The sequence below is a fragment of the Rhamphochromis longiceps genome, linkage group LG18, assembly GCF_057381845.1.
Source record: "Rhamphochromis longiceps isolate RC_006_pf linkage group LG18, R_longiceps_female_GT1.1, whole genome shotgun sequence".
Taxonomy (NCBI): Eukaryota; Metazoa; Chordata; class Actinopteri; order Cichliformes; family Cichlidae; genus Rhamphochromis; species Rhamphochromis longiceps.
In genome coordinates, this window is record NC_140574.1 from 13,428,041 (window position 1) to 13,451,661 (window position 23,621).

The 23,621-nt window shown below is 39.2% G+C and overlaps 1 protein-coding gene across 2 annotated transcripts; it reads left to right on the top strand.

The window, feature by feature from the left end:
• The first annotated feature begins 3,136 nt into the window (after window positions 1-3,136).
• Window positions 3,137-21,469, top strand: lrrcc1 (leucine rich repeat and coiled-coil centrosomal protein 1). Of its 2 annotated transcripts, XM_085389073.1 has the most exons (19): window positions 3,137-3,548; window positions 5,069-5,274; window positions 5,444-5,509; window positions 5,616-5,783; window positions 8,924-9,090; window positions 10,186-10,404; window positions 11,036-11,229; window positions 12,900-13,074; window positions 14,494-14,642; window positions 15,545-15,749; window positions 16,060-16,199; window positions 16,619-16,820; window positions 17,366-17,551; window positions 17,842-18,016; window positions 18,402-18,565; window positions 18,731-18,939; window positions 19,142-19,279; window positions 19,840-19,975; window positions 21,268-21,469. In XM_085389073.1, exons 1-19 carry the CDS (start codon window positions 3,505-3,507, stop codon window positions 21,376-21,378), a joined length of 3,054 nt encoding a protein of 1,017 aa, XP_085245199.1. In that variant the 5' UTR covers window positions 3,137-3,504; the 3' UTR covers window positions 21,379-21,469. The 2 variants fall into 2 exon arrangements, with proteins under 2 accessions (XP_085245199.1, XP_085245201.1); XM_085389075.1 differs by lacking the exons at window positions 5,444-5,509; window positions 5,616-5,783.
• The last annotated feature ends 2,152 nt before the right edge of the window (window positions 21,470-23,621 follow it).

A 23,621-nucleotide genomic window follows, 5' to 3' on the forward strand; every position in this document is an offset into this window, starting at 1 on the left:
TCCCTCCCTATTCATTGTAATACATACAACAAATATGCATTACCAACTCTTAAGAAAAACAAACAAACACTGAAGTCTTAAATTGAATACCTTTTTCATGCTTTTCAACATCGTGAGAAGATGGAGATGATTTTCTTTCTACTTTCAGTTTATACAGACAGCTGCATGTTTAGCTGAGAAACATTGCAGCTGAGAAACATGCAGCTGTCTGCATGTTTCTCAACATGGAATAAAATGTTATTCCATGTTGGAATAACATTTTATTCCATGTTATTCCAACATGGAATAAAATGCTGCAAATATTTTTATAATAGCAAACTTTGGAGGCAGAGACATAAAGACTCGCACGTCACATGTTTTGAAGGTATCGTTGTTCAAAATGAAGAATAAAAAAGAAAAATACTAGAACTGATGAGTGTTGACAAAAAGGGTGCATTGTGTCTATCTTATTTTCTTATGTGGCACAAGCAACTATCCAATGTAGTTATTATGATCTATTCATTTTTTTGATGCCGCATAAATTTTAAGACCACTTATTTGTCTTGCTGTTAGATAAACCACTGACTAAACTGACCCCTAAGCCTCGAGCTCATTTTGCCCCACAGCCAATATTAAATAAATAAATAAAATATTTAGTCTAGAAACTAATGATAAACTTTTTAATAATGCAGATACATGTTATGAAAATATAGAACTTTATAACCTGAGATTTAAAAAAAGCATTTGACAAACCTGATATAACTCGTAACTCTACAAAAACCTTGGACACAATAACCTGTGAAAAACAAATGCTTCATTCATAAGGTTCTTCCTTTCAAAGAAAGATGAAAAGGAAGGTGCTAATTAAAGTTTAGGGTCAGTTAACAAAAGGTGTGTAGGGTTGCATAGGTACAGGTGTTAGATCAGCTAACCTTGCCCCACTCTCCCATCCAGAAACTTTCACTTAACTTCTTATGACACCAGTAGCGGATTTAGAAAGTTTCTATAAGACTCATCTAAAACTTCGTCCTCCACTCTCAAGCCATTTTCAAATCTGTCGGTCCAGATTTAATACCTCGACAGATATGTATGGTCCAATCCTAATAACGTTGGTAAGCCTGCTGACTTTTAATCTAGGATCCCCATGAGGTTGATATTCTGTAGTTTTACCTTTGGTAGAGACAGTCACCGAATTAGAGAACTTTAAAGCACATATTTTTGTATCTATATGCTTCATGAATTTATTACACACTTATCTCAGTACATTTCAGGAATCGCTCATGGACAGATTGATCAGTCTCAAGACCTTGTGCACTCTTATTCCAATGTTTAGCTGAGTGGTGCATGTCCAAGTAACAACCATATGATGCCATGACTCAAGGTTTCCCTAAAGAAGGTGTCATTGTGCTATACGAGTTTATGAATCCCTTCACCTGTCAGTGGTTTTAGTTATGTGGCTAATTAGTGTATTTACAACTGAAAAGATTTTTCCAGTAATTAACATTGTATAACTGGTATAATCTTTTCATTCTTCCAGTTTCTTAAACATGAGAATTGAGAGGTCTTTCCATATAATTATTTAATTGCTTCAATTATCAATGTGTAGTCAGGATTTTGTTAACTGAGAAGGATATTTTCCAATAATTTCTGAAGATTGAAGCAAAACAAAAAAAACCAGCATCTGTTGTGAGAACAATATTTAGCTCTAGCCATGTGATTAAAAATATATCCTAATGTCCTGCTAAACTCACTTTGTGCATGGAAATAAAATGACAGTGTTCAGCTCAAAGCATCAGGGAGGCACTCTTATTAACCTTTTCCAAGCTTGTACCAAAGCCTGAAGCTTTACTTCTCTGTAACCTCTGTAAACAATTTTCAAAACAAATGGGAGTAATAAGATGAAAACAAAGGTGCAGAATGATGCTAAAATTCTCCAGTTGGCTTTAATTACAGCACCCTTGTGCATTAGTACTGATTCCTAATTGGCTTTGAGATTATTCCTCCCCTCTGTCTTTTGAAATTTTTTATTACAGTGACCTTGAAAACTGCAGCCAATGAGAGATAAGGTGCCGAAGCATCAACAGATGGGATTTCTAATTCACTCACTTCATTTGCACCAGATCATCATTTTCACAGGTTAAGGAGGGCCATTGGCTGGGTTGCAGGTATAATTGGTTCTATCGTTGCTGGCGAGCAGCCAGTGAGTACAGTGATCAGTCATGCAGCGTCTCTAATATGGACAATGCTCACTGTGAGATGAACTGAATCAATCACCGGCCTGCAGAGCTGCTGGATAAATTATGACTATAATAGGGGTCAGGATCTTTATAATACATCTGTGATTAGCCATAGTTGAGCGAAGATACTCAACTTAGAGAAAGCATTGTTTCACAGGGCTATAAGTCAAGGACGGTGCTAATGTAGGAAGTTTTATTAATTATAACTTTGGGGATGCAAGCATGAAAGGAGAAATCTGTATTTAAATTATTGCTCCATGAATAATTCCAGAACTGCAAAAACTGTCAACTGTCATCAGCTTTATGTTCTTCTATTTGTTTTACATGGTCAGAGTTGGTGTCACTCTGGCTGTCATTTATCACTTTCACATAATTAAGCGTATGAAATTTCTCACACGTGTATTAATTTTATTCATTTACACTTTTAACTGAGTGTATTACAAATATCACAGTGTACACTGTGATATTATGAACCATTCCTGATTAATTCCCTGACATGCCAAACACCAGTGCTTCAGATTTAGTTTAGTTTAGCTTTGCTTTCCTTCTTTGATAAAACTTCAGAAATATTTAAAGATGTGACTCTAATGCATACTGGGTGATGAAATCAGGAAGTGCAGTAAAGCATTCAAAGGCAAAGGTAGAATAAGTCAGCAAAGGAAAAGTGGGATTGTCAAGTAGGTAAAGAACGAGGAGGTGAAGGCAAAGGAAAAGGCATATAGCGAGTTGTATTTGAGACAGGACACTAAGGAATGACAAAAGGACTTGTATTGATTGGGTAGGAAGAGGGATCAAGCTGAAAGGATGTGCAGCAGGTTAAGATGATTAAAAATTGAAATTGAAATGTACTAATGAGTGAAGAGAACATGTTACGTTTCTAGAGGTGGGCGGAGCAAAGAATCTGTCCCGGATGTGCCCGTTAGCGACGTCTAGTAAACAGGAAGTATGATACGAGAAGCGGTTAGTTCAACTGAACTCCAACGAACAATAAATTTACAACACTTTGTTAGAAAATGAAGTACGAAAGGCTTTTGGGCTCTCCCAGAAGTTGCAGTTGTTCTCTGTTGATGGCCTATAATAAGTTTGGCTCCTTTGAGGCCGCTCGGTAGTCGCTAAACTTTGGCTAGCCTGCTGGGTAACTTAGCAGGATTGTTCAGAGGATGTGTTCGTCGACTTTTTTTTAGCGAGTTTTCTACGTGTTTAGCCTGATGTCGGTAGCGGTTCCTTGGTTTATTTTGTTAGTTAGCTGACTTTACGCGTAGCGGTGGGACAGCTACATGTCGTCGTTATGGCAGGCAAGGAGCTGAGTCTTATTGACAAAAACATAACAAGGTAAAGTTACCTATTCACAACTAACGTATCAAAATTTACATTACATCAGCTAATAAGGGACTACTATGTACCACTGACGAACCGATTAAGTCTGGCATGAATATTTACTTACTTCATGACGAGCTTTACGTTACAATTTTAATCTGATGATAAACGTGATATTTATAAGGAACAATAAGACCCCATACAATGTGAACTATAACTCATTGCTGTATGAGAATGACACGTGTGAATAACATATGAATAACATTTTGTTGACATCAGTACCATTCTTCAATTGTATAGATCTGATTCTAGATAAGATAAAATAAGATGATACATTCCTGCCAGTGCAGACAAAGAATGCTGTAAATAATGTTGAATTGCGAAATGAAGTAACACAAATATTTTATTTCTTTAAAGTAAAGCCTAGATAAGTTAAGCACTGTGGGGAAAAGGCCTATATAGGTTATTAGCGTCATCTACTTCATTATCTAGTGAATACAGATTTTAAAAAGACTGTATGTTAGGTGGACAAAAGCTTTACTACCAAGAATTCAATATTACTGTCTTGCAATATGCAGACAAACAAGTGCAAATAAAAAAGGGCTATGTGGTTGTCAGTTTTAAATTAGTTCTAAATTCCCATGTTCTGTATATAATTTGAACTTTCTAGTCACTGTAATAGGCACACCTTTTCATTGCAGGGTAAGATGCATTTTCTCCTAATTCATTGTGGCAATTCATTGTTAATATTTTGGTCCATATTGAAATGTTGCAGATGTACAGATCCACATCATTTCTCCAATATTCTGTTGTTCAGGTCTGGTGACCCTGTATGAACTCTATCCTCAATTTCCTCGAGCCCTGCTGGAATGTGATTGGCTGAGTAAATATTTGTGTTTAATAGCAGTAGGACAGGTGTAACTAATACAGTGACTGATGGGTGTATGACAGACTGAAAATCCAAACCCAAAAATATTTTAATAACAGAAACCTATTCTCTTAGCTGAAAAGCTGTAACCAGAGGGCTTGACTTTTCTTAATTTATTCGCCGTCAGGACTTGCCAGTTATTCTGTTTGATTTCATGTTTGATTGCTTTTTCAGTTCTCACAGTTTGTGTAAAGACTATAACTCGCGAATATGGAGAGAATAGAAGTACAAGTAGAATCATCAGTCAACTGAGAGACACTTAGGCAACAGAAACTGTATTTGCATAAATGCCATGTTTTTAGTAGTCCACAAGAGGTTGCTTATCTGGAATATTTTCTTTGTAGTAAAATATGAGAATTGTCTTTAATGTCATTGAAAACTGAATACCCTCTAAGTTTTAAACACTTGGATTGAGTTTTTAGAATTTTCAGAGGAGATTTTACATCATTTAAAGTAAACTGTTAAGCAATTGATTAAATAAATTAACAAATTTATTGTTATTGTTATAATAGTCATTAGTTGGTACACATTTACCTTCAGAACATGTACTTATTTGCACAAAGTTTTACCTTCCGCTGTGAATCTGACCTTGTTGCCCTCTTTCTAGCTTGCTAGATATTCCCCTGATACCCACTGTAGCGTCACTTAATCTGCACTGCAATCACATCCCGAGGATCAAGGGCCTGACCTCAGCTTGGCACCTGCGACACTTAGACCTTTCCTCCAATTGCATTTCTAAGATTGAGGGTCTGAGTTCCCTCACTTCCCTGAGGACTTTAAATTTATCCTGCAACTTAATCACCAAGGTTGAAGGTGAGTCTTTAGTCACCATTTAACAGAGATAATAAATGCCTCTGCTCTCTGTGAGTTCTCCAAGTAATAATTCTTTATTAGTGGATCTTGTGTTTACCCTGACATTGCTGTCACTGCTCTATGAGCTGTAAAATCACTCAGTTGTTAATGTCCTCTCCCTTCACTCCAGCACTGAATGGGCTTGTGAATTTAACGAGATTAAACTTGTCCTACAATCAGATAAATGATCTCAGCGGTGAGTTGAATTTTGCCTGAACAGTGTTTTCTTTTTCTGCATCCAAATGAGAATGCTAACAAGTGAATGATGCTTCAATGCTGTCAATTCTTCATGCCTTCATTAGGCTTGTTGTATCTCCATGGCACGGAGTACAAGCTGAAACACCTCAGTCTCCATAGCAATTACCTGGACAGCATTGATCACCTCCTGCAGTGCCTTCTGGGAATACAAGGGTTAAGAGAGGTGATTTTAAGTCAGGATGGCAGAGACAACCCTGTCTGTAGGTCACCAGGTAGGAAACCTTAACACTCATAGACAGGAGCCCTGTTCACATCTATAACAAAAAACTGGTACTTAACGATATTCAGAGGGTGAACAGTGATTGTAGAAATACAGATTTAAAATGCAGAGAGAACAGAAGCAACAAACGAGCCAGAAGCTTTGTGATATGTATTCAATATCTTATCTGAACCACAAGGCCAGCAGACACATCAGCTGATAGAGCCTGTGACCACTTCTGTATTGGAGTGCAGTTGTATCAAGCAGCTGATTGATGTGATAGCTGTACATGTTGACCTATCAGATGTGTAAATGCACTGGCCTGATGTAGGAGAACCAAACAAGAAGGCTTATGTTTGTTGGGATGGAATTTTCATTAAAACACAATGCATTGAAAACATGGTTTATCTAAAAGGGCATTAGCTCAGCATTGAAAGTCATTGTACTTGTATATTTGAGCTGTTTCCCTCTGAATTCATTTGTTTCTGTTCCTTTCATTTTTAGTACGAACCTGTAGCTATACTGAATGTGTAATAACATACGCCCAGCAAGTGCAACAATACGTTTTCACTGACATCAATGTAAATGGCTATATTAGAGCAGCGCCCTAATGGTGCGTGTGAGACTTGCTCCTCAAGCGGAAAAATATACCAGTCTTCCATATATTTATTTTTTACGCAATTTGTTCAGTCTTTTTTGCATTTAAAAAAAATGTTTGCGTGTGTGTATGTGTTTTTTAATGGAACCAGCAGTATACAGGAAATGACTTATTTTGCCAATAGGAGCTCACTGTTGCAAAGTAAATTTGTCCCTTAAGTAGTGATAAAACTGTAGTCTGTAATTCAGACTAAATTAGCTTACTCATATTGCATACATTCAGTGTCAAATTTAAAGTTTTAAATATCTACAAATGCTGTGTTGTCATTGTTGTCCAAGTGTATGTTAGTTAGCTAGATGAAACATATCTTGTGGAAGCTTTTGTAGGTGCTTTTGTAGGTGTTACAACAGTGGGGTGAGCTAGTTGAGGTTGGTCTGATCCCAGCTTGTGTCCCACAAGGAATTGTCCATAAATCCACCCTCGTAATTGAAAGCCACATAGTTGCTCTCTCTGTGGTTTTGGCAGCTGATTTAATGGTCCTCCTTTTGTCAGCGGGATCACCTGCCTTTTCTTCAGCACGCATTAACTTGACATGCTTTCAATTTCCTCATCCATATGATGTTCCCAGAGTACTATTATTTCCAGCATAATCACTTCCTTGGTGAATGTGGACACAGTGGTCACGTCTGGCTGCAGTTTTGATATTATAATCTGGACTGAGAACTTCGGCTGCTTAACCAAGGCGGTAGTTTCAGCTTAGGGGCGAGATTTCTCTCCAATTCTTATAAAGGTGATAGTCATTGCCAGATGGTTGCATCTGGTGTTTCTAAAAGCATTTACCTTGAAGACCTGGTCATGGCACCAGCAATAGTGCTTGCCTCTAAAGGCTTTTGGACAGCTATTGAAAAGATGCTCGTTGGAACACCTTCCAGAGCAAAGAGGGCAGGGAGGTGTCTCTCTGTGACGAGGTTTTCTAGAGTGGATAGGACATCAAATACACCTTGGACAAAGAAGTCCAGTCTCTCCTAACGCCTTAGGTCATTGTTTTGAGTAAGAAAAGCATCTGGCAAGCTGCTTGGTAGCTGTTCATTCTTTGTTTAAGAACATCCCAAATTCACCTTTTGTCAGGCATTTTGCATGTATCACATAATGATGTAGATGAAAGACTGGACTGTCAACAAGGTGTTTGCTAAGTAGCAAAGAATGGATATAAATTCAGAAGAATAGGGGAAGAAAAACTCCCTTTGACACTTTGCAGACATTTAACATGTACCAACAAAGTCCTATAACACACTGAAGGAATGGAAAAATCCCAGGAAACATAATGGAGGGCACTTAAATGGAATGTCAACCATCTAATCTCAGAAGTCAGTGAGAAATCATCACATCAGCTACTATGAAAGATTATTATTGTTATTATTATTATTGTAAGATGTTCATTTTGTAATAATACTCTGTTAGTTGTGCTTTATGGTTGTGTCTCTGTTGTGTGCTCCTGGGCAGAGTTAGGCTAACTTCAGAATTGTGCGTAGTTTTGTAAGAAGGAAGACTAGAGTGCAGATGGGACTCCAGGGGGTATGATATTTTGGCTTTATTGATGGAGATAAGCACTAATGAGGTTTCCTGTTGTGGTGGACCAAAGACTATGATGTGATGTTTACTGCAGACTGGCTGTGGTAACAAGGCCAGGGTCTCTGATGGCAGGGGTGAGAGGAGATGAAAAGATGAAAAGTTGGAATTGTAACTTTGTTCCAGGTCTTCCAGGATCGCTTCTTTGGATTACACTTTATTTTGAGCATTTCCGCATCAAATGCGAGTATGTCAGTTCGCTGAATTTGCAAAAAGCAAAAGTTTGTTGTACGTTATCCAATTACAGAAAAAAATAGGTCGATACATAAATTATATATATATAAAAAAGATAAACAATTTAATTCATATTTTCCAACTGCAGTTGGATCAAACTTTAATAATAGCACCCAGCATATCAGCTATGAACAGCAGTTTTACAGGATATTTTTTCCAATTTTGCAGAATAACTGATTTAAAACTCCCCCTGTAATGAAAGTCCAGTGAATATCAGTCAAACTGACAGCCGCTATTAGTAATGACTGTGATCTTTTAATCTCTTTGTTTATCTTATATTTGGCTTCTTCATTAATTGGATTGGCTGCAGTTAAATTAATGTAAAAAGCTTTTCAGTGATCCTTTGCACCCATTATCCATATCTTCCAGTTAATGATTAATTCACAGCACTAGTTGTTGAAGGCGTCTCTTTTCATGTTGTTAAATACGAGAAGGCACTCTTGCAACTCTTGCTGTCTGTATGTGTAGATATACTTGCATAAGTTGTGCTCACTACCTATTAAATAGGGTACATCAGTAGTGCATATGAAGGTGACACACAAAGGTTATTCATTCAGAATGAATTATTTGATCTTTCATGAAGGTCATATGCACCACTGATGTGACATTACTGAATAAGAGACTCATGGCAATCAGGCAGCTCTAGCCTCGACAGGTTTCTCTGATATACCTGCGTTCCTATCTTACTGCAGGTTACAGGGAGATTGTTTTGCGGTCACTGCCGCAGGTCTCTGTTCTGGATGGCCTAAACCGACTGGGAAACCGATCACCTCAAAGTCTCAGTAGTCTCTGTGATATCCCCGGTCTAGAAGATTACGTGGACCTTCTACTCTCATCTGACACAAGTCACAATGAACCGGTAATTTTTTATGCTAAGCTACTATCAATTCCAGTGTAGTTCTTTTATTTGTTTAGATATACTCACCATGCTTTAGGGACTTTTGTTATTAAATCCTGTTTTATTTGACCGGAAAGTCTCTCGCCATGTGTTTGCTTTTTTGCAACTGACACAAACATAAAGTTATTTCCCAACAATTAATTTACAGCTTTCATAACGCAACAGAATGTGAGACGCATGAGAACAAGAAAGTTGTAGAACAGTTTCCACTTATTGTATGAGTGATGCTCAACTGCCTGATAGGCAGCATATCAAAATCCTGCGCTCCTGATACAAAAGAAAGAAGAACCGAGAATTTTATTGTCATACACACCACAAATAACTGTGGGTATGTTGAGCAATGAGGTTCTTACTTTTCGGGTTCACTACACACAAATAAATAAATAAAATATAATAATAGATTAATAAGCACAGAAAAAATTTAATAAATAAAGCACGTACTATTTACAGAAGAGTAGAGGGTGGTTAGTTATGCAAAAACACAAATTCCATCTATCCCATCAGCTGTCGTAGGGCAGGATGCAGTGTACAGGTCACCAGTCCATCAGAGAACAGACAGACAACCATTCACATCTTTACCTTTGTCCAATTTAAAGTCAACAATTAATGCACCTCTTTGTACCGTCGGAGGAAATCGGTTCACCCGGAGAAACCTCACACAAACACTTTGTATTAACCTAAGACAAAATATCATAATTACACAGCTTTGCTTATAGAAGACCTAATTATGTAGGTCTGCTTCGCTGCAACGAGGAATATCATCGAGCCAAATAGATTTCCCGGTTGTCACTGAATTATTGGAACATAATGAATTTATGTATACTGGGATGATGAAAGTTTGGTTGCTTTACAATATACTACTTTGCATATTCATTGCACCAGATGGCAGTTTCTGTCTGTTTTTCTACAGGAAAACAAACTGCAGTAGAAGCCATTTTTCTTGCCGTTATTAACTCTTTTCTGTCTCTGCAATGAAGTCCTGTAAATACATTATAATTCGAAACCACACTTTTGCATTTGGAAACTCTGAAATAAAAGTGAAAGTTTCCGTTGCAGGTCAGAGGCGATGCTCCTCTCACCACACCCCGCATTGACCAGCTGCTGACCCAGTTTCGTCAGAGAGGTGCTACCTCAGAAGTAATCACAGACCCAGTCACACAACCAGAACCTCCGCGCGCACAGCCGGTTCGCTCCACTGTGACTGATAAAGGAGACCCCGTTAATGAAGAGCGCATCAGGAAACTGGAGCACCAGATGTCCCAGCTCATCCAGCAGGTGTACACCTTTTTGAAGATCAATTTTTTACGCATATGTGCCTTGTTGTTTTTTTTCTTTTGTTTTTTGGCTTTTTTTTAAAATAATGATAGTAGGAAAAGGTGGGAAAGAAAAAGTTGTACTAAATGTTAATGTAATTGATGTTCTCTTAATCTACTGCACTTTGAAGTTATTTGTTCAATATAAATTATTCATGGCGATATTTTGAAGTCATCTTTACATAAATTAATTTTTGCACATTTGGCTCTTAAATGGTGATTTATCCCCAAATAAAGTAGTGTGCAAAACTCCTAAATCACCCCTCTGCTCTTTATATTTTGCTTATAATGAGCCAGGCTTTCTTGTCATTTTTACCCCTCCCAGCTGTAAGTAGCCTATCTGTTGAACACAGTGGAGGCTCTATCATGGTTTCGGGCAGGATTTCAGCCACTGATGTTCATATTTGACCCACCATCTGAAAAGAGTCTGATCACAGCTTCACACTGTAAAAACTCTGTTTTTGCCTTATGTGCCATTTGTGTTAACTGATGTTGGTGTACCTATTTCCCACTTTTTTATATTTCCTAGAAAAATATAAGGAACCGGGGGGTGACAAAAAAACCCTTTAAGTATTTCTTTGTTATTTACCCAGAACCCTGCAGATAATAAATCCAGAAGATCTGCCCATTCTGTGGTGATGGTACGGAAAGCCAAGCGGGACACAGACCGCACTTCAGAAAGTGAATGTGACAGCGGGAAGGAAAACAGGAGGCAAACGAGAATTCCCAAATACCATGACAGCGTAACATCGTCGACAACCACCAAAGAGACCAAGAGATCAGAGAGGTGATTCTGCACCAAAAGAGATTTCTGGTGTCATGTTAGCTGCTTTGAAATGCCATCATGTTTATATTTGGACTCCCTGATTTTGTTATAGCAGCTGAGATCCAACTTAGCAAAGCCTAAAACTTGATGAACCTAAACTATGTGAAGACATTTTCAGCACTGGTGGGCACTACATCAAAATCAGAGAGTGTACCTCTAAGCAATGATAATCACATTCATACATTCACCAAACAATATGCAGCAATGGGTTTTTCCATATTGTTCATCATGCATCAACTTAATATTATCAGGTATCTTGATTAGGGAAATTCCTTTTACCTCCCACTTGAGAGGGGGTGATAAATTTTCCTCAGAGAGATGATATGTTATAGACGTTTCTCCTCTCTGTTAGAAATTACCGCCGGCAGCTCACTCGCATGATTAATGGCCACGCTTCTCTGGTCAACCCCCTCATCTTACTTCATCATCCACTAATGACATGTGCTTAAGATTCAGAAATTTAACTTACCGTATTTCCCGGACTACAAAGCGCACCTGAATATTAGCCGCACAAGCTAAAATCAGGGGAAAATCCTGTTTTGTACATACATTAGCCGCACCTGACTAAAAGCCGCAGGTGTTTCAATGTTGACTTATCATATGTAAGAGAATATGCACAAAGGGAATTGTCAGGAAAGAGATGGCTGTTTGGAGACACACCCCTTTTATTAATATTTTGAAAAACAAGTTATGGGTACATATTTGCACATGTAGTACATAACAGTAACCTACAGCACACCAGAAAAATAGATTCGGACTACCTTTTAGGCTCAGGTGCAGTGACACGGCTGTAACAAGAAGAAAAGTCAGTCATTCACCATCTTTCTCTTCTTCCTGCGCTCTAAAACCACCAAAGTCCTCTTCTCCAATGTCGGATACAAACAGGCTGAGGATGGCTTCGTCATCCACTCTCCGCTTCTCTCCTTCGTTGTCACTTTCAAAACCAAAGAAATCCTCGTTGTCAGTGTCAGAGTCTAACACCCTCTGAAGGGCCGTGGCGGTGTCCTCCTCTCCATCATGCAGCAGTCCAGCCCTTCAAAATCCGTTGGTGATCATGGATGTTTTCGCACTTTTCCACGCTGTCAGAATCCACCGGTGGAGTTGGGCATAACTTGCTTTTCGCAAGTTTATCGCCGCTCGTCATCCATGCCTCCCGCTGAATGCGTAGCGCTACTTTGAAGTTTGTTTTTCGCGCTACTTCGTACGGCACTACGTTGCCTGGCGGACGGACATGTGACTAACATACCACTCTTGAACCCCGATCCTTCCGCCAGGCAACGTAGTGCCGTACAACAGCGGAACAAACAAAACAAATCGTCTTACGATATGACAAAAATCATGGACAATCCATAGAAAAGCCGCACCTGACTAAAAGCCGCAGGGTTCAAAGCTTGTGCAAAAAGTAGCGGCTTATAGCCCGACAATTACGGTAAGTAATCTCACAATAGCCCTCATCAAAAAAAGGTTACTTTGAAATATTACTTCAAAATTCAAAGTTGTTCAGACTTTGCTTCCCTATAAAACTCAGTAAATCTTCTGCTTTGACCTTTGTTTAGCCAGACATTAGCTGGAGGGTTGTTTAGAATCTATTTTACAGCCAGTTTAATACTTGTGATTTGTTTTATGTGCAGCGATCAGGAGAATCATAAACGGAGGGCTTCAAAGTCTGCCGTTGGATCCAGGACGAAGGCTGGTAGCACAGGGAGTGCAGAGGCAGTGAGGCCAACAAGGAAAGGACCTTTAAGAGCAGCTAAGGCCTCAGGCGATATGAAAACCAGATCCACTGAAGAGGAGGAAACCTACAGGGTACACGATGGACGGGTCACCTAGCTGCTTCTGTTTTTATTGAGTGACTGTAAAATAGAAACGGTTCTGTCCCCATTCAAAAAGAGAGTAAATTGGTGTGTTTGCAGAAACATTTGTGTAAACAAAAAAAAAAATGCAGGAATAGAATAAATGGATAATGCTTTTAGAAGGTGACAGCAGAAATAGGACCACAGTAAACAGAAGGTTTTTCATGTTTTGCTCTTTGTTTCTGAGAGCTTTGTTTCAGTAACATTGACTTTATCTTTGTGATGTCAATAACTTCTTTGTGGTAACTTTGTTAAATTATGCGCAAAATAGAGTTCAAGCCAGTAGTCCATCATCTGTTTGGTTATTTAATTTCAGTACATTTAATGAAACTCTTGGCTTTTTGTTGTGATAAGAAAACATTCGATTCCTTTCCACAAAGAAAGTTTCTATTTTTTCAATCATTTATTCAACAAAAATATCAACAGATCCAACATTCTTCTGTCAAAGTAACAGAACAAACTTCTTGTAGGCATTTCATGTAGTTCTCTACAAGTCTCTTACATTAGTTTGCTGATATTATTTGACAATCTCCATGTAAAATTCATTCTATTGCAAGAGATTAATGATTTTTCATACTTATACTGTGTGCTTCAAATGCCCCCAACATCTGAAATGATTTAAATCTGTGCTTCTTGTTCTTTGTCTGCCATTCTTTATCCTGCTGACGGGTCCACTTTTACTTCAACGTTTGGACAAACGCTCGTCTGTTATCTTCAAGCAGAATTCACAGTTCAATCAATTCCTGCAAACTCCCCAATCCTGAGGCAACAAAGCAACACCAGTCATAATATTTCTACAGTCATAATTCACAGACTCTTTCAGGGTCTCTTCCTGAAAAACTGTGATTCATATGCATCGATAATATCTGCTGCCACTGTGGCCAAACAACTCTTTTATTTGATCTGCCCGTTCAGAGCATATTATTTTTAAAAAAAAGCAAAAAAAAAAAAAAAGCAGTGTCATGTCCTCCATGTTTATTGGCAGATGGTAGTTGTTCTTTAATGTTTTTTTTGGAAAGCACAGGCTTTTGTTTCTGGCACGTATCCCATGCAGTAATTTCTAATATTGGATTTATCCTCAAAGCAGATGTAACACGAGAGAAAAATGGTGGAAATATCTTTTATTCCTAACAATATTTTTTGAGGGGTACTCACTTGTTTATACAGGGGGGTAAAAATCCTCAATGTTGCTTTCATTGTTCCTACAAAAACAACGAGATGCTTTAAATAAAACTGTAAAAAACACTTGAGCTGTAAGAATAAATTGGTATTTCAACTTAAAGAAAAAATGACTTTTTTTTTTTTTTTTTTTTTAAGCGTTCAGTGTGTGTTTACTCTGGGAATTCATACTTTGTGTATGTGTTCTGCTCAGACGATTGTGGAGGAGCGTGACCAGGAACGGGAAAGACGCTGGAAAGCAGAACAAGCTGTGAGAAAGCTAACAGAGGAGCTCAAGTGCCTGCAGACCAAGGTCAGCGAGGAAAAGGACCTTCAGAGCATGGCCCTGCACACTACAGACAGGTAAGAGGGAGGCACATTTACCGTGGACGCCTCTCATCACAAACCTCCACTTGAATCTGTTAGGCAGCTCTAAAGCAGATATCATGCTGGAAAAAAAAGTGATAATTGAACTCTTCTCTGTGGATTTTAGTTGTCAGCTTCATAATGGATCCTCATCTGTTTCTCACTATCACGGTGCCATAGTCTCTTTAGAAATCATGCTCACATTTTGGCTCCATTACACCAAAAACCTTTCAAGTATGCCTGCAGTTGTCTGCGATAATAAAGCTATTTAGTATAAAGATCATTAAGCGACGCAGCCATCCTGATTATATACCTAACGTTTAAATTTCCAGAGGCTTTGATTAAATATTCCTATCTCTGCTGCCACAAGGCCATTTTACTTCTGCTCTGTACGGTCTTCGCTGGCACCACATCCTGCTTAGATAAATCTGCATTATGGTTGTAATTAGAGGCCCGATGACACGCATATGTCAGCAGTATTACACAAATCAATCTTAACTGTCACTTTCTAATGACACTGAACACGGCTGTTACTGTTGCCGTCCATGCTCAGCGAGAGACAGATTACAGTGACTCATCAAAGCACATTTTAATAGTGGACTACTGTGCGTGAGCTGCTTCTACTGTTTTATAGTTTCTTAGTTGTCCCCTGTGTGCCTCATTTCCATTTCTACTTCCATTGTCTCTCCCATGAGATAAGATTTTGACTATACTATAGCGTTAGAGTTCTTCAATTTCAAAAGCTATCACATATTTGACACTATGGAAGGACAGCCAAGGGCATCACAGAATTGGGGAGTGCTTTCTGGTACCAATTTCTATATAAAGTGAAAAGAGAAATTCAGGGTATTACCGCGGCTTCCCTTGGACACCCTTATCGTATTTTTCTCCCCGTCCAGACTGAAAGAATTGCTGCTGAAAGAGCGATCGGGGCACTCTGAGCTGCAGGCTCGTGTTGAGGAGCTGGAGGGGAGGTGTCGATCCCTAACCCAGCAGCTGGAGCAGGCCCGCAGCTGTGAGGAGCAGCACAAAACTGCACTGCATAGACTGGAGGAAAGCGTTTCCCACGGAGAGGCGCTTAGGGCTCACCAGCAGGCTGAAGAGGTACAGATGTTCGCTTATTTCCCCTAGAACAAATCATGTTGATAAAGATAAGGTATATTCAGTCAGGCGGTGCTAATCGATGCTCGACATACAGTTTTTCTCCCATCAAAGCAAGTTTATCACACTGCTTCTGCTACATTCGATTACCTGCCGCTGAGCTCCCCTTATCGCTCTAATTTTTGATTGTAACGACGCATTAGTTCACTGATCCAGCCTGGAGTGAATACATTCAGATAGATAAAAGGATTCAGTACAGAGAGGTCATTCAGCTCTGACAGGCTGGTATAAAACATGTGCTGACCTTCCTCAGATAAAAAGGCAACAGGAACTGCAGAACAAGGCAGCAGCTCTGAAGAGAGAGTTGGACATCCAGAGAGCGTCAGTACGACAGCACAAAGACAAACTGCAGCAGCTGCATGAACTGCTGGCAGCCAGGGAACAAGAGCACAGGTACATCTAAGAAGAAGAACCCCTGCTAAATATAAAGTTCATCTTTAGATGCCATGGAAACCATTTCTGTAAAAGAGTTGCTTCTCATGAGCAGTGTGATCCTAGATAAATGCAACATTTTCTCATAAATTTTGAAATATTATAAAATGCTTAGAAATCTGGAAAAGTTTTATTATTGCTTATTTGTCATGAATCCCCCAAGGTACCCGATTGAATGCCAAGTTTCAAGGGGTTCTAATATCTAATGTTGTTTAATTTAGAAATTTGCATCTAAATTAAATATTGGATGCAAATGCAAAAAAAGATACAAATGCAAAAACAGATTACAATAAGCAGTTACATGCCTTTAGAGTTTCTGTTGACGACACAGTCTCCATTTAAAGAGGCGTTTATCCTCGTTTGCGTCATTCTTCCTACAGAAAACAACTAGAGTTGCGGTTACAACCCGGTGGGGCAGATTTTCATGATGCTGTGGCGAAGGAAGTGGCATCAGTGGAAGAAAGGCACAGCCACAGGGAGGCGGAGCTGCAGGAGAAGCTGGCAGAGGGCAGGAAACAGTACACTGCTCTGGAGGACGAGTTCCGCATGGCGCTAACCATTGAGGCTGCTCGCTTCTCTGAGGTCTGCTAAAAGATGGACCCCTGCCATCCAGATGGCCTATAATCACTGTAATGTTGCCCTGAATTTTACACTACAATCTCTGAGCAGTCCAGCTGATAAATGATTACTTTGAACACTAAAAAGTGAAATGATTGAACTTGATTTCACCCAGTTGGGAGAGACTTGGCTGATGGGTTTTTTTTTTCAGCACGATGGGGAAAACTGGTATTGAATTAGGATCTTTTGCCTCTGGACAAGTAGTCTTTGATTGCCACATGGACAGAAGCTTACAAAAGGATTGGGCTCGAATCAATTCAGAATGTTCAAAAATGTAATCTCATTTTTGATTGCTACTGCTTGCACAAATTTCTGCTCTTAGTCACCCAAACTTGTGACCTTTGAGAAAAGTGTGAAAAAGCTATTGTGGGGCACGTGTTTCTGTAAAGCCATGGCTCTGAAACTGTTCTGACCGATTAAAGTGTCAGGTAATGCTCGGACCTACGCTTTGGTTAACTCCCAAGATTTCTTATTAACATTCAGTTCCACACTCTCACTTTTTTCTGTAGGTAAAGGAGGCGTGTGATCAGATGACTGCAGAGCTGATGGAACTCAAGGCAACCCTGGCCCAGTCCCAAGAGAGGGAGAGGAAATCAGGCTCTCTAGTGCAGGAGCTCACTGCTATGGTCAAAGAACAGAAGAGCCGCATCTCTGAGCTCATCAAAGCCAAGAGAGACGCTGTCACTGATCTAAAGGTGTGCAGCATTGCAGTAAGAGAGGGAGATGTGGGTGATTTTTATTCCAGCATTTCAACTGGATTTGAGCCCAGATTGCAGGATTTAAAATATTGAAATATGACTTCATGTGAGATAGCATGGGCACAGATTCATCAGTCACTGCCTTTTCAAAAACATGTTAACCCTGGTCCTGTAGGAGACTGACTACTTTGAGACATCATGAATACTGAATGGTCCAGCTGCCTTCCCATCTGCCATCCATGACAGATGGCCATTGATCATTAATACTGTCTGTCTCTCTCTGCCAGAGCCGTCTGCATTCCTTGGAAGCAGAGGTAGGACAGGACCGGCATCTTGGCCTGCAGCTAGAGTTGCTTAAGAAAGATAAGGCTAGAGTGTTGTCTCAGCTCATGGCTCAGGAGTCGGTGATAGACGGCCTCAAGGTAGAGAGGAAGATTTGGGGCCAGGAGCTCGCTCAGCAAGGTGGGAAAAATTCAGGAGAGTACTTGTTTTGCACCTTGAGTCTGCCCTGCAGTGCACAGAAAAAGCTGATAATGCAGTTTTAGCTGTTTATTGGCAATCAGTGGTGCGGGTCCTCCCTGGAGCCAATCTAATGCACTGACTTGTGCTTAACTCGTAAAATTTTGGAGATTTCCACCTTAGAGGTAATTTAAAAAGAGGCTCAATACAGTACGTGCTGATTTACATTTTTATCAGGTAAAAGTCTGCCATCTAGTGGTTATAGCCCAGATGCACAATTAGAAAACACCGGGCCAGCTTTCTTTTTTATATCCCTCTTAACGTTTGTCTTCCACATGTGTTTACATAGAGAGTTAAAGCGACATTTTGATGGGTTATTCTTTTCCAGGAGCGTCTTTGGCTCAGGACCGTGGTCGTTTAGAGGCCAGGATAGAGGTGCTGAGTGCTGAGTTGGAGGCTCAAAGGAAACAGAATGAGAAGGACAATGATACTCTTAGAATCAAAGCCAAAATCATGGACGACCAGACAGAAACCATTCGCAGACTCAAAGAGGTAGGTTGAGAACTTGTTTTACTCAAGCCAGAGGGCTCAAACTCCAAGCTAAACAACAACAAAACAAAACTTTTGTGTTTTAACCGTCATTGTTGTGCTTTGTAATCATTTATGCATTTATTCATATTATCATGCAGTTTCTCATTATCAGTCACTGCTTTGTAGTCCTTGCAGGAGCGTGATGATCAGATCCGAAGGCTGAAGGAGGAGGCAGCAAAGGCTCAGAAGAGGCTTCAAGAGCAGCTGGAGGAGGAAACAACCCAGCAGGCTGAACTGAAAGAGCGAGTGGAACATCTGAGCCTGCGCAAGGAGGAACTGAAGCAGCAGCTGGAAGACAAGGAGGCAGAGCTCGAGCAGGTCAAAAGAGTTTACAGGCAAGTACCCCAGCATAACCACAAAAAGGAAAAGGGCCTGCTTTAGGCAGAGTACTTTCTGACATTTTAGGGTAACAATTGTGTTTAAATCAAACAAGTTCCAATGTTAGTGGTGCTACTGACCCGAAGATGATCAGACATTAAAGCTTTAAGCTGTTTCTAAACCAGTATGTTTTATGCTTTGTGTCTTTCATCTTTTTAGTGAATCCACTAAGAAGTGGCAGGAGAAGGCAGACTTGCTCACTCGGCTGGAGAGCCAGGTGAAGCGTATGAAGGAGAACTTTGATTCCAGGGAGTGCTTGCTGCTGGAAGAAAGAGAAAAGGCAACAGAAGCACACAGGTATGTTAAATATCAAGTTATTCTCTCCCGGTTGTTCAGAGACTGCCCTTATCAGGGACTTTCAGTGATACTTTTGCACTGCTGCTGGTTCACTCTCTTGGGTCAGGCATGTTGAAATGCATTTTATTTGCCTTTCTTTGTGTCTAGAGTGCTGTTGTTTGGTTTCTATCATTGATTGTTGTGTGTTTGATGTTTGCCTGCCTGCTGGGAAGAACTCAGAAGAAAGATGATATATAGCTTTGTAGATTTTGCACCAGTAAGAAGTAGTTTTTAACAAAGCCCTTATGAAACTGTAATGTTATGGTACTTAAAAAGTCTCAGATGTCATATCAGGATTAGGAAAGTGTTTGAGTCTTTTCCCCATAAAGCAAGGCAAGGTGAATGCTTTTGTTGTAAATAAATGATCACATAAGGCTGCACTTCCTGTGTTAGTACTTTATACCTGTGGCCCTTCACCATCAAAAACGCAGACATGTATTTTTCCCAAGGCAGCATTTGGAGAGCATCCAAAGTACCACTCCTTACGCAACCTGTCACGTTTGTGTTGGTCTGTTCCGCAGAGCTGCACTAGAGAAATTACACTGCGTGGACGATGCTTTCCGTCGACAGCTGGAGTCCGTCCAGGCTGCCCATCAAGCTGAGCTTCTGGGACTTGCTAATGAAAAACACCAAAAGATAGAAGAGGCCAATCAGAAGGTAAAATGTGGGCAGCTTTCCCACAAATGTTTTTTTTCTCCAAAGTGGAAGAAAGAAACTGGTATGTCTTGGTATGAGAAAGGGGAACGCAAGCGTTGGTTTGCCTCCTCTGTGACAGTTCAAAAATAAAGTGTAAGAGAGGCTGCAACGGAAGCATTTCGTAACAGACTTTAGTCGCTTGCTTCACTGTTGGATTCATAATTCATTATAAATTATGGGGAAGATTCAGTCACTGAAAAACTGAAATTCTTCTCATACTGTAACGGTTTGTTGTTATGCAACAGTTGATGACATTCATCACTTTTTCTGGTCAAAATAAAAGTCACTGTGACAACGTTAGATTAAAAAATAATGATGAGGAAAATGTTTTAAAGTAAAGCATGTTTTCTTTTGTCATACCTCCAGTCAAGGGGTGGGTTTTCTTCAGAGGGCTATGTTGTCTAACATAAAGTAAGTAAAGTGCTGCACTTTGATGTAAACGTGGTACACACAGCATTGAATGATAGTCCACAGATTTTTGTACACATTACAAATAAGAATGGGACCTCAGTCCAAAAACCAAGAAGTGAGCTTGTGCAACATAGTTTTGTTCTGCATTACATCTTTGAAGTAGTGCTGAATGACAATAAAGTAAATCTTGACACCCCCCCAGAAAAATATGAGTAAAAAGTGCTGTAGTGCACAGAAAAGCTTTGTTTGTGTGGCACACATTCATTTGGAGTCTTACTGAATGGTATTATTGGGGGCAATTGTGGCTCAAGAGTTGGCAGTTCATCTTGTAATCGGAAGGTTGCCGTTTCGAGCCCCGGACAGTCTCGGTCGTTGTGTCCTTGGGATGTGGCTGCAATGTAGCTTGCCATCACCAGTGTGTGAATGTGTGTGTGAATGGGTCGATCACTGAATATAGTGTAAAGCGCTTTGGGGTCCATAGGGACTAAGTAAAGCACTATACAAATACAGGCCATTTACCATTTACAGATGTATTAGACTTAATCATCTCAACATAAAATATACATAATAGATAAAATTGATACATAAAATATGCCATTTCCTTTTTTTGTTGGATTGTTTATTTGTCCTTTTAAGACACCCAGGGCTGGGTTGAGATGGTTCAGCGACCGGTTCTGGCCCTCTGGTCATACGTTGCCAATGTGTGCTCTGGTCATTGCCTGGTTTTAATTGCATTTTACCCATCAAGACATGGTTAATAAAATGCTAGTTAACATACAAATGTTTTGAAAAGCAGTTTGTGTTTCTGCTGCTGATGTTGTCTGTCTGTGCTTCTTCCTCAGGTATTTGAAGTGGAGGAGGAGATGCGGCAGCTCCTGGAGGAGACAGAAACTAACAAGAGAATCGTGGAAGAGAAAATGAAACGTCTCAGCAGTGTACTAAAAGACTTTTAACAAATAACGGGGTTGTTTTTGTATTTTTGTTTTAGAATAAGTTCTATTTTAGTACTGTATTATTTATTCAATAAATTCTTCTTTGATCTTATTTTTGTTTTCTGTTTCTAACCAGAGACCACAAAAGGCTAATGAGACATAATGATTTAACAGTTTGTGGTTAGTTCAGATAGAAAGAAGCTAAATTGTGTTCTTAAATACAGAGTTACATTAAGAACAATCATAACTACTCCAGTTCCGAGTAAACACAGGAAAGCACAAAACTGACTGCTTTAATGTTATGTCACTACGTTATGCAAACCTGCAGTTTTATTTAAGGCTGAAATGGTTATTAAATTACAGCTTTGTGGTCTAACTGCTCCAAGATAGGCAGGTAAACAGAAATTAATTCAGAAGGTTTTCCTTTCATTTAAAATGAAGAAATACAACCTTAATTCCAAAAAGTTTGGGTGCTGTGATGAATGTAAACAAAAACAGAATGCAATTTTTTGCACATCTCATAAAGCCATATTGTAGTCATAATAGAAAAAATAAAATACATTAATTGTTTTAAGTGAATAGATATAATATTTTAAGAAATAAAAAAATAGGATAATTTTCAATTTGATGATTGTCACACATCTCAAAAAAGATGGGCTAGGGCCATGTTTACCACTGTGTGGCATCCGTTCTACTTTAAGCAACAGTCTGTAAATATCTGGGAACTGAGGAGATCAGTTCTTGGACTTTTGGGAGAATGGTGTTCCATTCTTGTCTGATTCTAACTGCAATGAAAGGTCTGGACTGTTGGAGGCCGGTTTGGCACATGGACACCTCTACTGTGAAGTCCTGCTGTTGTAATAGCTACAGTATTTGGTTTAGCATTGTCTTGCTGAAACATGCAAGGCCTTCCCAGAAAAAGATGTTGATGGGAGCATATACCGTAGTTTTCGGGTCATAAGCCGCTACTTTTTTCCCACACTGTGAACACTGCGACTTATACTGACGTGCGGCTAATGCATTTCTTTTTTCATGCGGCCAAAAACATTTTGCCTGGTAACAGTAGACCAATCAAAATGACAAGTAGTGTATATATACACGGTATATATTTTTATCAGTTGTTAAGAGACGTTGTAATGTTGTTTGTGCACTGTTCCGTAAAAAAACCATAAGCAACGTAATTTGTGTGTTACGATACGTACGTAGACTTAAAGGTAGCCGTGTTACAGGCGCTGTTCGAGGAAAAAAAGCATTTGCAGTATGTATTTTTGTATGTTACCATAACGTTTATGTTACCATGTTTATGTTACCTTATATTAAACGTTAAAAATCCTCACGTGTAATATTTCTGTGTAAATATCTCATATTACAGGTGAAACGCATACGGCTTAAAATCCGGTGCGGCCTGTACAAGTACAAAATTGATTTTCTTTCTACAATTAGAGCATGCGGCTTTTAATCAGGTGCGCTCTGTAGTTCGGGAATTACGGTATATTGCCCTACAACCTGTAGACCCTGCAACATAAATAGTGCATTTCCAGAGGTGCAGGCTGCCAATTTGCCATTGATGCTAATGGACCCCTATATCATCAGAGATGACAGGCATATAATATTTAATTTTGGCCTTGTCCCAGAATCTTTTGATGCTATTACATACTGTAGATGATGAGATATTCAAAGTATTCACAATTTCACGCTGATGAACAGTTTTCTGAAATTGTCATTTATAATGCAATTTGTAGTGCAGGTCTTTTTTTTTTCATATTTGTGAACCTGTTCTTCCTCTGCTTATCTTTACTTCTGAGAAAATCTGCCTCTATGATACACCTCTCTTTTTATAACCAGTCACATTACTGACCTGTTGCTAGTTAATTAGTAAAATAGTCCTTTGGCCTCTCTCTCTCTCTCTCTCTCTCTTTTAAATCATTTTTTTTCAGGCTTTCATTGTCCCAGTGCTGTCCTTTTTGGGATATGTTGCTGCCATCCATCAAACTCAAAATAAGCTAGAACTTGTCATTATAAAACAAAATGTCTCAGTTGTGAATAACAAAACACCCCATGGGATCATGAGATTTAAAAGTCACTTCACTGTGATTTTACAGATGTCCAAACATTTTTGTAATTTGTGTTAAATAGGTGCTATATATAATCCTGTATATAGGATTAGTTGTTAGGATTAGTTGATTTTTCCCCATTTTAAAAAATAAAAATGACAAGAATGTTAAGTTACTATGACTTATCAAGTAAAGATAAAAAAAAAAAAA